We start from the raw sequence: 14,592 nt of genomic DNA, 5'->3' as shown, positions 1-14,592 counted from the left end.
GATGGGAGAAGTTGTTTCTTGCTGGGTGGTATTTATGAACTGAGCCTTGAAAGAACAGTTTCAATAGCAAAAACATTTCAGACACAGGGAATAGCTCAAAGACCCAGAGGTAGAAGATAGGAATGGTTCTTCTTGTACCTGTGTAATGAGAGGCTTCCAGCATATTCTTTTTTGGTAGCCTAAAGTTGAGTCACTTCACTGTTTGCTATTTCAGGGAGCCCCTTGACACAGCGGAAAGTATCAGTACCCAGTTGTTGTGTATCCTTTGTAACAGCTGAGGAGCCGTCTCCTGTCTATACCCAAGTGGTTGAAAACACAGACTCCCCCATCTGGAATTTCCAACAGCAATCAAGGTTTGTATTTTATGATGTACCATCAGCCTTCCAGAATCTGCTTTCTATTCCAAGAGACAGACTCAAAGTGAAGAATATAACACACACTACAATACTGAGAGACTTGGAGAATGCTTTCCTTATCAAACAATTATTTAATCCTAGTGCTTATGAATTCACACCTAGTGGTAGTTTAAAGGTTTTGTTGTGTTTTTTAACTCTACTCAATACAACTCAAAAATTATTCAATGGAGTCCTCTCATTTGCTCTGCTGTGTTCTTGGGCAGTGGGAATTAAAGACAATGGATTAAGACAGTCCCTGTAGACACCTCAGCTAAGTGTGAAAGAATGTATACAAGTTATCTAAGTGAAGAAGGTGGAGATCTCTGGAAAGGCTGTGGCTTATGCATCTTTGGGAAAGATTTCTGGTGCAGTAGGAAGAACCTGGGCTTTGAAACTAGAGACACTTGGCCTCCAACCCCATCTCTGTCATTCACTAACTGTGTGAACAAGTCATATAACATTTCTGAGCCTCAGATTCATCATGTGTAAAGTTGAGGTAATTTTTACAGAGTTATTGTGAGGTCCAAATTACATGAAATTTAGGGATATTACCTCATGGTACATGGTAGGTACATAACAAATGTCAGATCTGATTTGAAAGCTCAAAAACAGAGGAGGTAGAGGAGTCCTGTCAACCATGTGGCCTGCAGGTCAGAGGTTGGGGGCTGGCACAGAGGCCTGCTGCACAGGGCTCTCCTCCCTTTTCTGCTGGTACCTGTTTCATCGTTTTTAAAAGTGTGAGTTCTGTTACTAATTATTGTTAATATTATCTTTACACTGCATCACCTTTTGTAAAATTTAATTCTTATCCACCAACACTAGCCACACACATGGTATCGGATCTGCTATTTTTTCACAGTGTGTACCTAGTTGAGTCTCAGCAGTTGCTAAGTTCAGTGTTTTTGAAATTTGAGAGGCTGACCTGAGTCAGGAGCTCTAACTGCAGTGACCATTCAGTACTGTCTGTGGTGAGCTACTGGAAATTACAGAAATTCTGGCCATAGTGACCAGTACTTTATCTAAAACACCAAATCTGCCTCCAGAGGTAGGCGATCAGAGTGCTAAGCCCAGCGTGGGTGCTCAATAAACATTCTTTTCCTCTCTTCTCACTGCCTCCACCTACCACCACGAGACATGAGAAGAATCCTTACCTGTTCCAATAAAATGGGGGCCACGGGTGTTAGGGGAAAGAATACCACATCTGGGTTGCATGTTTTCAGTTCTTGACAAGTTACTGGTTACATCAGCTCTCTGAACTTCCATTCCCTGCTTTTAGAGGATAAAAATATATCCTAGAAGATGGTCTGAGCATGAAAGGAAAGTGATTTGCAAACTTTAAGATACCTTTCAAGTCTGGGTTTCATACTAGAGAAGCTTCCTACACAGTTAATTTATGGTGCTTGTTTTACTTACTAGGCTTTCGAAAGAGCTGCTTTTGGACCCACAACAAACCCTGGTCTTCAAAGTTTGGCATAAAGGAGGTATGAACTGTTTCTTTGGTTATAAAATAAGTCTACATCCTATTAATTTGCCAATCTTTTTCTCTTTTTAACCAAGTAAAACCCTGGCACTGATGGTGCTGGAAACACATATGTGTGTTAGAGGTGATCCCATAGAATGGCGTGTCATTCTCTGGTGGAATTTAAATCCTTAGAAACCATATCATTTTGTTTGACTGCTTGCTTTGTTTTTATTAGTGAATGGCAGTATACTTTTATACCTTTAGAAATACCTCTAATCTTGTAAGGTAAAAATACAACTAGTTAGATTTTATATGTATAAAAACTGAGGCCCAAGAAAGTTTAGTGACTTGACTAAGGTCATGGAGCTAGGATTCAAACTCACTTCTTTCTTTTATTTTGGCCACACACAAGGTTTGCAGAATCTTAGTTCACCGATCAGGGATTAACCCAGGACCCGGCAGGGAAAGTGCCAACTCCTAACCACTGGACAAATAGGGCATTCTCCTCAAACCCATTTCTGACTGGCTGTTTAGCCTTTACCATTTGTACTTCACCAGACTAGTAAAATTGAATGATTCAGAAAAATAAGGTGATTAGGACATTCAGCGATCTCACAGCTCTTAGAAAATTTTGTCTCACTAAATCCCTCCTTACAAACCTAGCTCCTTTAAGATTCCTGCTGGCTCTTGGTTTCCAGACCTTCAGTGATTTTGAGTTATCTATAGCATCGTAGTGTTTGCTTGCCCATAATGGGTAACCCTAAAACCTAATAAAGACCTGAGGGTAGTCAGGGGGTAAAGGAGATGGACTCACCTGGCTCCCTTCTTGTGCTCCTCTTTGGGAGTGATGCCTCGGATCTGGTTTTGATGACTGGTCCCATGCTGCTGCCAAGGATTCCAAACCCCGCCCAACCTCATTAGTGGGTCAGGAACTGACCATAATTCAGTTTTCTCTGAATCATTACAAGGAATTCCTGCTATATTCAGCATAGCACAACACTCCTGTCTAGTTTTTCATTCCTGTCTTCTCTCTGAAGTATTCCAGACATTGTCGAGCAGACCAGACTTCGCCTCAATTCAACAGTTACTTCAGCAGGAAAAAAGAATAAACTTCGGTCTTATGCAGATCTGTATTCAAATCTTGGCTCTGCTATTTACAAACTGTGTGACCTGAGATAAATTGCTCTACCTGATTGATTCTTTGTTTCCTTATTTATAAAATTAGGATTAATAGAACCCGCAACACAGGGTTTTTGATGGAGAAGGAAATAGCAACCCATTCCAGTATTATTGCCTGAAAACCTGATGAACAGAGGAGCTTGGCAGGCTACAGTCCATGGGGTTGCAAAGAGTTGGACACGATTTAGCAACTGAACAATAACAACAACAGCTTTTATAAGGGTTAAAGATAATTATATAAAGTATTTGGGAAAAATTGGCACTTAATAAATGGAGCTATTTTTATTATTATGCCTACTGTGTGTAAAGTACAGTGCTAGGGCTGTTAGGTATGGAGATGAAGAAAGTACATGCCCTACCTTTCAGGACCCCTAGACAATCATGTAGAACCCCAATGTAAAGAGGGACAGAGTTCATCCAGCTCTGTCTCTCAGTGTATGTAGACTTACTTAACTCCATCCTTTTCTTAACTCCATCCTTTCCACACAGATTGAAGGAACCTATTGTAAAAGGTACTCAGACTGGACCAAGCTGTGTTCAATAAATATTTGAGTTCCTACTCTGTGCCGGGAACTGTGCTAAGTGATGGGGATACAGGGGTAAAACAAGACATATAGGGTGCTCTGGTAGCAGACATCTAACCCAGACTTAGGATGTTAGAGAAGGCTTTGAGGGACATACCTCTGATGAGAAATGAAGGGACTTGACATTGTATGGTCAGAAGGGATAGCAAATACAAAAGCCTAGAGTAAAGAAAGAGTACAAGGGAAGTTCAGGATCACTGGAACATAAAACTGCAAAGGGAGAATGGGGGGTTGACTGCTAAATCTGATATTAAATTTAACTTACAGGGGACTTCCCTGGCGATCCAGTGTTTAAGACTTTGCATTTATACTGCAGAGAGTGTGGGTCTGACCTAGGATAACTGCATGCTTCGTGGCGCAGCCAAAGAAAACATTTTTTAATAATAAATAAATTTAAGTTACAGCTTGTGGGGTTTCAGTTCACTGACCAGGGATTGAACCTGGGCCACAGCAGTGAGAGCCCAAAATCCTAGTCCTTAAGCAACCAGGGAACTCCTGATTTTTTTTCTTGGTGATCAATTTAGCCAGACTTCTCCTCCACTATGTTTAGGATAAAGTGCTTTCATGTTAGACAGAACCTTCAAGTGGGGTTGCCTAAAGTTATTATAGAACAAGAACAGGTTACATCTTTGATAACCAAAGAGATCAAGATTAGCTTTCTTTGAAAAGCAAGAATATCTTTGGAGAACAAATCAATGGCTGTCCATCATCCTTCACCCCCAGTGGGTAAGAATTACATGACCCCTACTCTGGGGAACACAACTTCAAGTGTTCCTACAATCTGAGACTATCCAAGTTAAAGAGAATCTTAAATCTGGTTCAGCACTTCTCCCGTATTTGAAAATTGAGGCCCAGGAAATTAGAATAATGTGTTTTCAAGTCAAAGCCACATTTAGATTTGCTGTTGTAGTGCACTGCTTCTTAGTCTCCCTCTACAGTGGCCGGTTCACGCATGCTGTCAGTGGATGTCTTATCAAGTTCCTATAGTGTAGGAAGATGTTATGCCAGGTATGGAAAGTTTAGGGAACATAAAGTGAGTTATACTTGGTCTCAGCTTTTAGGTAGGTCCCAGTCTAGAGAAGAGCAAACTGTGTAAACTAATGTCAGACAATGTGTGATGAGTCCAATGTCAAAGGAATTGGGAAACTCATGACCACTCTTCTTGAAAATTTGCGTTCCTTGATTTATTCAGCAAATTGAAAACTGAGAATTGTGTCCGTGTTTGGTAGAATCAGTCCTTGATTCAGTGTAGGGAGTGGAGCCTATACAAAACAGAAGCATGTAAAGGGACAGGGGTCTGTTTGTCCTCAGCTACTTTCATGTTGGAAGTGAGAAGCAGTAAATCTGAAAATAAAGGTCATTGCAAAGCTCGTCCAACCAAGAAGGGGTCTTCTCTGTCATTAAGAGCAGCCTGAGCCCAAACTCATTTTGTACCCTGTACTGGTTTTTTAGAGGGTTGTTTGTCATGTGTGTATGTGTTCTTAATTAAATATAATACATGTGTATGTTATAGAAAATTTGAAAAATACAGACAATTATAAATAAGAGAATGCAAATCATTCATAATTCCAAGAGTGATGGTCTTTCAAGTGATTTTTTTCAAGACCCATTTCCCTAAGGAAAATCAGTGAGACCTGGTGCCCGAGGGAGAAGAACAAGTGTCTCTTACATTTAAGGGATGTTTTCCAGTTGCCTATATCAAGAGGACAGAGCTCAACCCTGCCAGCTTTTCCCTACCATACAAAAAAATATACAGTAGTTCAAAAACAGGCTATGGTTGCCAGTCTCTTATCCTTGTTATCTGTATTCTCTGTTGATTGTGGAATCACTGAACCCTACCACCCCCTAAATCACCTCCATGTGCCACCTCGAAGCCCAGTGGCAAGACGTGCCCAGCCACACTGCCCAGCTCTTCTTTCTGTCCCACAGATGAGGAAAGGGTGATTGGCTTTGCCTCTGTGGACCTCTCCCCGCTTCTCTCTGGCTTCCAGTTTGTCTGTGGCTGGTACAACATCACAGACTTCAGTGGAGAGTGCCAAGGGCAGATAAAAGTTGCTATCTCCCCTTTGGAGAGTCTGATTCATTTCAAAGAAGAAAGGCAAGCAAGACGTGAGGTGGAGAACCCAGGATCACTGGTATGTATCTTTTATTCACATCCTTAACCAATAAGGTTCTACTGAGCAAAACCTATAAGAAGATAACTTACATGTGTTTGGTACTTTCCAGTGTACAGAGTGCGTTTCTGTTTTATAATGACTTCATGACCTTTTGGGGTGAAAATGTTCTGAAATTACATGGTGGTGATGGATGCTACTGAAAAACCACTGAATTGAACACTTACTTTCAATGGGTGAATTTTATAACATATGAATTAAATCTCAATTTTTTAAATAAAATAAGGTTAGATACAGTATGGAATCTGAAACCACATTAGATAAACTTTAAAAATAAAAAGTTACATTAACACCTTTGGTCTCTTAAAAAAAATTAAAAGAGAAAATGGAAAGAGGGAAATTGATGATAGTAAGTATAGACAACTCTTTCAGGGAGTTTAACCATAAAGGAAAAGAGAATTTTTCAGACTGTCCCAGATAGGGGAGCTCTGTCAAGGGAAGGCAGTCACGCATGCCTGATCCAGGGTTTGGCAGAGTGGGGTTCAGTAAATATCAGATGAGTTACTGAGCGAATAAATGCATGCATGAGAAAATGATAGTTTAAATAATCCCCTTTGTAGGAGGGCCTTTTCTTTACACCAACCCGAGTAATCATGAGATAAGAACTGTCACAGCCAGGTTATCCTCACCTGTAAAGAAAATGTAAGATGTCCAGCCAGGGGTTCACAAACTAGGTGGAGGAAACAAAAGCATAAATAAAAATAAAGCAACTTTTAAAAAGCAGTCTGACATTGTAGTTTGTAAAATGGGGATGATAATAGTACCTCCCTCATAAGAGTGTGATATTTAAATGAGAAAATACATACAAATTGCTTGGTACAGTGTTCAACAGAAAATAGTAAGTTATACATATACTATAAATTTTACAAATTTATTTATACTGTTTTATTCCAAAAGGATTTGTGACAACAAGTGTGCCGTTTTTCTAATCGCTTCCGCAGATCCCAGTATACAGTACCTTCTCCTTCCCTGCCTCTGCTGTGTATGCTGCATTCCCTGGCTGCACTGCGGGACAGACTCTAGAACTGCCTGCTCACCCCTCATCAAAGGAGGTTGATTTCTCCTCTTCTGGGAGGTGAGTGATTTCTTGATGACAGGAAGAGATGGGATCCAGAATGGAAGTGTGCAAACTAGCTTGTCATTTCTCTTTCCTTTATTAGAGGAAGAATGAGAAACAGGCAGAGACTAGTGACCTTCTTTCATAAGCCCAGGGAACCCCAAGATGATATGAAAACAAAATTTTTATAAAATTAGGTACTAGAAGTTTTACTGCTATCAAAAGGGTAGCTTCAGTGCAAGGGACTCGTTTCTCCTCAGAGGCCTTTAACCTTCATGCCTAAAATCAATCATCAGCTGTGTGAGAAACATATCATGACCTTTCCCCTCCCAAACCTACATGCCAGGTTATTGTGTAAAAAGCATCTGGCGTTCTCATTTCACCAAACTAACTGGATATGCTTATGGATATTAGGGCTAGAGTACATTCCATCCTGTCAAAGGATAGAATCCAAGATTTAGGATTGCTTCTTTCCACTCCACTCTCCTCAGGCCCTGGTACCATTTGGCATCCCTCTGCCTCTGTCAGTCTTTTGCATGTCTCTCTCTTCACTTTAGGGAGAAGGCAAGGGATCATGTAGCAGCCACTCCTATAGTAGCAGTTACTGAAGAGACCATTTATTCCAGGAAAGATGCTCTTCCACTGCTTAGCCACACAAAGGCCTGTCTCAGTGCTATGTAGCTTTTCCACCACATGAAGAGAGCCTCTGCATAAAAGGACCCCATGTGTCTGTGAAGCCCTAGTTTAGAAAATTTCTGTTACCTGTTTTATAGATGTTACGTTGACCATAGCTAGTCAATGAGACAGTCAGAGGAATCTCTAATTATGCTGAGAGAGAAAAGCTAGACCAACAGTACATTGCACATGATTCCATTTGTATAAAATTCTAGAAAATGTGTACTAATCTGTAGTGACAGAAGGCAAATCAGTCTTTGCCATACCACCCTGAACATGCCCGATCTGGTTTCTGATCTCAGAAACTAAGTTTGAATGGGAGAAAGCAAACCAGTGGTTGCCTAGAGACAAAGCAGGATGAATGGAGTGGGAGGGAGGGAGGAATTATGAAAGACAGGAGGAAACTTTTAGGAGTGATGGATATGTTCATTATCTTGATATGGTAATGGTTTCCTTAGAGGCACATTTGTGTCAAAACACATCATACTCTACACTTTAAATACATGAAGTTTATTGTATATCGGTTATACCTTAATAAAGCAGTGGTTCTCAGACATTTCCACTTCAAAATCCTTTTATACTCCCAAAAATTACTGGTGACCTCAGAAAGGTTTGTTTCTGTAGGTTTTAACTATCAGTTTTTACTGTATTATAAATTTAAACTGAGAAACTTTAATGTCTTACAGTTCTTTTAATTTTTATTGAAATATAATTGATTTACAATATACAATTTTATTGAAATATAGTTGATTTACAGTATCATGTCAGTTTCAGGTGTACAGCACAGTGATTCAGTTACTCCTTTGCAGATTCTTTTCTCTACAAGTTATCACAAAATGCCGAGTATAGTTCCCTGTGCTCTGCAGTAGGTCCTCACTTTTTTAAATTTATTGGCTGTGATAAGTCTTCATTGCTGCACATGGGCTTTCTGGAGTTGCCATAAGCGGGGCCTACTCTTTGTTGCATTGTGTGGGCTTCTCATTGTGGTGGCTTCTCTTGTTGCAGAGCACAGGCTCTAAGTGCACTGGCTTCAGTAGCTGTGGTGCATGGGCTTAGTTGCTCCTCAGCGGGTAGGATCTTCCTGGCTACTAGGGACTGAACTGGTATCTTACATTGCAAGGTGGATTCTTAACCACTGGATCACCAGGGAGGCCCTATCTTTTTTTTTAGTGTTTTTATTTTTTTGGCCTTGCCATGTAGCACGTGGGATCTTAGTTTCCCAGAGAGAGATCAAACCCGTTCCCCCTGCATTGGAAGTGCAGAGTCCTAACTGCTGGACCACCAGGGAATTCCCAGTTGTCTATTTTATATATAGTTGATGCTTTTGAACTGTGGTGTTGGAGAAGACTCTTGAGAGTCCCCTGTACCGCAAGGAGATCCAACCAGTCCATTCTAAGGGAGATCGATCCTGGGTGTTCATTGGAAGGACTGATGCTAAAGCTGAAACTGCAATACTTTGGCCACCTCATGTGACGAGTTGACTCACTAGAAAAGATTCTGATGCTGGGAAAGGTTGGGGGCGGGAGGAGACGGGGACGACCGAAAATGAGATGGTTGGATGGCATCACCGACTCTGTGGACATGAGTTTGAGTGAACTCCGGGAGTTGGTGATGGACAGGGAGGCCTGGCGTGCTGTGATTCATGGGGTCGCGGAGAGTTGGACACGACTGAGCGACTGAACTGAACTGTGTATATATATTAGTATACTAGTTTTATATATATTAGTGTGCTAATCCCAACCTTCTAATTTATCCTTCTACCACACCCCCAAATTGAGAAACTTTTAAAACGTAATATATAAAATCAGTTGTGTTTCTATACATCAGTCATGAATGATCCAAAATGAAATTGAAAAAATGAGTAGATTTTCAATACCATCAGAAAGAATAAAATACTTAAGAATAAATTTAACCAGAAAAGTGCAGAACGTATTCTCTGAAAACTATAAACCATTGTTGAAAGAAATTAAAGTTCTAAATAAATGGAAAGATAGCTGTTTTCATGGATTGGAAGACTTAATGTTGTAAAAATGACAGTATTTCCCAAATTGATCTATAGATTCAACATACTCCCTATATCACAAGTACTTGCTGGATTCCTTATGGAAATGGGCAAGCTAGTCCTCTAAATATTGTGGTTACTCTTATTTCAGATCTGTGTTTTTAAAAAATCACTGAGGCTATAAGATAGAGAATTTATAAAAGGAGAATGAATAAAACTGTAGGCAGAATTACTCAGGAGGTAATTGTAATCCAAGCACTTGACCCAGTGAAGCCAGAACTGTGGTGGTGGGGATGGATCTGCAGTGCCATGTCAGGAGGGTGAGTTGTTTGTTGTCACAAATTTATTGTTTTCTCATTGGTTGGAAATGTATTTTGCCCCCACTTATTCTCAACAGAAGCGGTACCACAAGAAGCCAGGCATCACGCCATGAAGAGCATGTGCAGAACATCCGCCGATTCCATGAATCCCTGCAGCAGGCAGAGGCAGTCTTGCCAAGTGACGACAGACTGACCACATCGCCCTTGTCTTCCCGTACCTCCATTCTGACTTCTCTAAGGTGAGACTCTCCATGAGAAAAGACACAGAGAACCATAGTGGGGCTCAGAGTGAATGGGCAAAGGCAGCCTGCAGTGTGTTTTCCATCAGCTGCCACTGCTCTGGGATATTTCGCAGGGGCTTTCATGTATGTTAGTGTCAAGGTGGACCTGGAACCTCACAGGATTCTTCACAGATGAATCTGTCTCAGCTTGGGGCCTTCCATTCCTTCAGGGGGCTATAGTACTGGCCCACCTATAAATACAGAAACTTTAGATGAGTCACCAAATAACCACCCTCACATCTACTCTACAATTTACAAAGCCTTGTCCTGCCTGCTGTCTTTATCCTCACAACCACTGGGTTCTTCCAGACCAGCATCTGCCCTGTTAATGCTTCCCTGTCTCTTTCTTAGCTCAGTCAGCATCTGAGCCAGAAAAACACTGTGAGAATTGAAAGGATCTTTATAGATCATCTGGACCAGCCCCTGGATTACCTAGTAAGAAGCATGGTGCAGTGGGAAGGATTTGGCTTCAGAGTCAGATAGACTTGATTTCTAATCATGGCTCTGCCATTCCCAGCAGAGGAGACAGCCATGTTGCCATTATAGTTATAACCATGTATGTGTGATAAGAGTTCCAAATTTCCTGGCAAAGAGTACATGGAGGAATGAGTAACATTCTAGGTTGGTCATGGAAAGATATAAAGAAGTCACATTTGACGTGGTCTTTAAAGGTACAAGTCAACGAATGTGAAGGGCATTCTGTTCAGGAAAAAAATGTTGTAAGGAGCATGAAACACTAAGCGCAGTTTGGGAAAGCAGTGAAGTTAGAGTGAAGCTGAGCATAAGATGTCAGGAGGAGGGCACGTTCTGTGGGAGGCAGATCTTGGAGGGCCTTGAGCGTCAGGTTGAGTTTGGACTTGATTCTCAAATGGAAAGGCATGGGGCTGGGAGGAAAAGATGTGTAAAATTTGACAAAACAAATATAAAAAAGGGTTTTTTTTTAATTAATAACCTATTGTTTGATTTCATAAAACAAACTCAAAATGAAAGATTAGCAAAATCATTTTTGGTGGGACATGGGTTAGAATGGACTGAGCAATTGCACTGTAGACTGGAGAACTGCTCAAACTTATCAGGAAGTAATATGTTCAGTTTCTCAGTTTAGTAAGATGCTGGAGACTGCAGGCCAAATAAAGCCACCAACAGTTTGGCTGCATTTGATTAGATGGTTCATTTGACACACTGGAACCCAGTGAAGAAAGAGAAAGGGAACTCTGCTTTGCGCTGGTGCAGTTTCTTTCAGCCTCAGCACCTTTGATATCTGAGCCATGTATTTTGTCTGTGGGGGCCTGTCCTGCGCATTGTAGGATATTTAGCAGCATCCCTGGTCTCTGTCCACCAAATACTTGTAGCACTTCCCCTCATCTGTGACAACCAAAAATGTCTCCATACATTGCCGGATGTCCCCTCGGGGCTAAAAGCATCAGGCTACAAAGCACTGCCCTAGAGTAGTGGTTCTCAAAATTTAGTGTGTATCAGAATCAGACGAAGGGCTTGTTAAAACAATGGTTGCTGGAACCCACCCATAAGTTCCTGATTCAGTAAGTCTAGGATGGGGCCCGAGAATTTGCATCACTCAGGTGATGCTGCCGCTTGTCCTCTAGCCAGGTTTTGAGAACCACTGCCAGAGACAGATTCTCTACAGCAGAGATGAAACAAGATACTGTCAATTTTGCATTACTTCTTTGGGTTCACGAAGCCCTAACACAAGTGTTTCATTTGAGTCACAGCAATCCTGTGAGGCCTGCAGGGTGAGTATTACCGAACTTTTTTCACAGATGAGAAAATTGCAGCTTGGTATCAATAGGTTCCATACCCAGAACCTCAAACAAGGGCAGTTGGGTTGGCATATTTTCTACAGCTTCACCAAGTTTACATGTGTCTGCATGCTCCTACTGCAGGTATTTAATCTGTGTAGCATAAACCCAGATGTAAACACCTAAGTAAATCTACTGTGATTTGGCAGAGTTGTGGCTTCTAGTGATAGAATAAGGATCAGCTTTCTCCTCTCATTTAATTTAGATTCAACTCTAAGATAATCAGACTGTTCTTAACAAAAGGATAGAAAGACTCTGTTTCCTTCACAGCTGTTTAATGTCTGTGTTGCGCCAGTTGTGCCAGGCACATTGAGAAACCTAGAGAAACAGAGAAGTTTGATATACTGTCTTCTGTTACCAGATGCTCATGACCTAATTAGGGAAGCGACACTAACACATAATGAGAAAACTAAGGGAAATTTTAAGGTAGAAGGTTAGATGCCAAGAGTGCAGGAGTTGAAGGGGGAGGTGGTCCACTGATTTGGGGCAGTGGACTCTGAAAGGGAGAGATATGATCTACACCTTCAAAAGTGAATAGGACAGGGACAGAGGAGAGCAGCTTGAACTCACGTTCTGGCATGCAGAGGTATGAGGCAGAAATGAACCAACTCAGAACAGAGCCCATTTACTATAATGGAAAAAGCGTAAGTCTTGGAGTTCCAATTTCTGAGTAACTGTGTGCTACTGCATGTCTGGACAAATCATTTAAATTCTCTGAACCTCACATTCCTTATTTGTAAAATAGTAATTGCTGGCCTCATCTGGTTGGATGAGTATTAAACAAGATAATGTATTTGAAAGCATAAAACATAAAATCCTATGCAAATGAAGGTGATCATGGTTGGTGTGATTGCTCATTGGAATAGTAAGAATGAATGTGGCCCCATTAAAGATTTTTAAGTCATTTATTCATGTCTGTTTATCCATTCAGCATTCATTTTTGTGCCAAGCACTGTCCTAGGTGCAGTAGATACAAAAGAGTCAGCACAGAGTTCACATCACATTAGGGGAAATTGATGTGAAACACATCATGTGGTTGAAGAGTACGGAAGGAACTGTAGAGCACAGAGGAATGGCCCTTAAACCAACTTAGAGGGTCAGGGAAGTCTTGCTATGAGAGGTCATTTGCTTGAAGGATCAAGAATGGTGGTGGTTGTTGTTCAGTCGCTAAGGCGTGTCCGGCTCTTTGCAACCCCATGGACTGAAGTATGCCAGAAATGGTTTTAAGGTAGTACAGATCAGTGCTAGCCCAGAGTTAGGGAAAGTGAGGACTGGAACGATGATATGAATGGTTCCCTGTAAGGAGGTAGAATATTTGCTAGACATGAGAAGAAGAGTTACATTAGCCAGACAGAAGGAGGAAAATGTCCTTGGCAGTCGGATTGTAGTCAGTGAAGGATGAATTGGTGGATTGGAGAGAGAGGGACCCTGCTGTTAATAGATCAAGTGAGAGTAAGTTCCTGGCTCAAGCAATAGAATGTCAAGGGAACATAAAAGATGCTCATAATCCTAATAAATGACCCTTTTGTCTTCTCCCTGTCTTCTTTTGCAGGAGGAATCTGAGTGAGCTAGATCAGATGCAGCGGTACTTCAACCAGAAGCTCACCAACCCTTTGCTTCCCCTCAGCCCTCAGACGCACACTGCCATCTTGCAGTGCCAGGAAAGTCAGACAGACCATCTTCGACCAGCAGCCAGCAGCCTAGACCCCGAGAGCCAGTGCATCCTGGAGAAATCCAATAACCTGGTGTTGCAAGTTAGCTCCTTAATCACGGGTATGGCTCTTGTTGAGTTACTGTCACTGGGTGCTTATTCAGAAAGCATTTAAATGTGTGCAGACAAGCCCTTATGACAGATACAGACCAACAACTGTCACCATCTTACTTACTTGCCATCTTCCTTTTGGAAAGAGAAAATGTGTTCAATGGAAAGAGCATTGGACTAAGAGGCATGAGACCCAAGTTGAGTCCTTGGTGGGTTTCTGGCACAGACGTCCTATTTGAGTATATCTTTCCCTTCTTAAGTGTCAGTTTCCCCAACCAGAAAAAGGGTAGGGGAGAGTGGGTTAGATGATTTCTACAGTGGCAGTTTCTGAACACATGCCACTGTATTTTCTGAAAAACTCAACTACAAATATTAAAAATTTTAATTCTCAAAGGCCAAAAGACTGCATTTTTAGCAAGCATCCCAGATACTTCTAGATGTTCGTGGTCCACAGTCCACCCTTTCAAAAACCCCTTAAAATGGTCATTCTTGCTTTACTGCATTAAAATTATTGAGAGAACTTTTAAAAATCCAGATCCCAGGCTGCACTACAGGTAAAGTGTAGCAGAATCTCTGAGGGTCAGGCATCAGGATTTTTCAAAACTCTCTGGGTAATTCTGTTGTGCAGCCCAGACAGAGACCTCTCTAGAACAAGTATTTCCAACTTGCCTGAGCTTAACAATCACCTGGGACACTTATTTTGAAATACGAATTCCTGGGTCCTGCTCTGCTCTTCTGAATCAGAATCTAGGGTTAAGGTCTGGAAACCTGTACAAAGCACACCCGGGAGAATACTGAGAAATAAACTAGATCAGCATCTTTAGCCCTCACTTGGTATCACTTTTGCTCAAGCAAAATATGTATTCTATAGAGGGATGAGTAAG

General features: G+C 41.3%; 1 protein-coding gene and 1 long non-coding RNA gene across 6 annotated transcripts in view; one reads left to right on the top strand and one right to left on the bottom strand.

The window, feature by feature from the left end:
* The window catches only part of C2CD3 (C2 domain containing 3 centriole elongation regulator), a 127,104-nt gene that overhangs the window by 89,121 nt on the left and 23,391 nt on the right, over positions 1–14,592 (top strand). For all 5 annotated transcript variants that reach the window (XR_016039002.1, XM_088843184.1, XM_055423655.2 and 2 more), the window contains 6 exons: positions 215–353; positions 1,812–1,876; positions 5,550–5,755; positions 6,736–6,869; positions 9,926–10,087; positions 13,499–13,719. Coding sequence is in view for 4 of the 5 variants with exons in the window: in XM_088843184.1 (XP_088699310.1) it covers positions 215–353; positions 1,812–1,876; positions 5,550–5,755; positions 6,736–6,869; positions 9,926–10,087; positions 13,499–13,719 (927 nt within the window). In the remaining variant the exon portion in view is untranslated. The remainder of the gene's footprint in view (positions 1–214; positions 354–1,811; positions 1,877–5,549; positions 5,756–6,735; positions 6,870–9,925; positions 10,088–13,498; positions 13,720–14,592) is intronic.
* The window catches only part of LOC148775622 (uncharacterized), a 24,139-nt gene continuing 17,757 nt past the window's right edge, over positions 8,211–14,592 (bottom strand). Inside the window, exon 3 of the long non-coding RNA XR_016039003.1 lies at positions 8,211–10,320. This is a non-coding gene — a long non-coding RNA (uncharacterized LOC148775622). The remainder of the gene's footprint in view (positions 10,321–14,592) is intronic.

The sequence above is a fragment of the Moschus berezovskii genome, chromosome 14 (genome assembly GCF_049115385.1).
Source record: "Moschus berezovskii isolate FMDL1 chromosome 14, NW_MosBer_1.0, whole genome shotgun sequence".
NCBI classification, from domain to species: domain Eukaryota; kingdom Metazoa; phylum Chordata; class Mammalia; order Artiodactyla; family Moschidae; genus Moschus; species Moschus berezovskii.
This window is presented reverse-complemented; position numbering and strand designations above follow the sequence as displayed.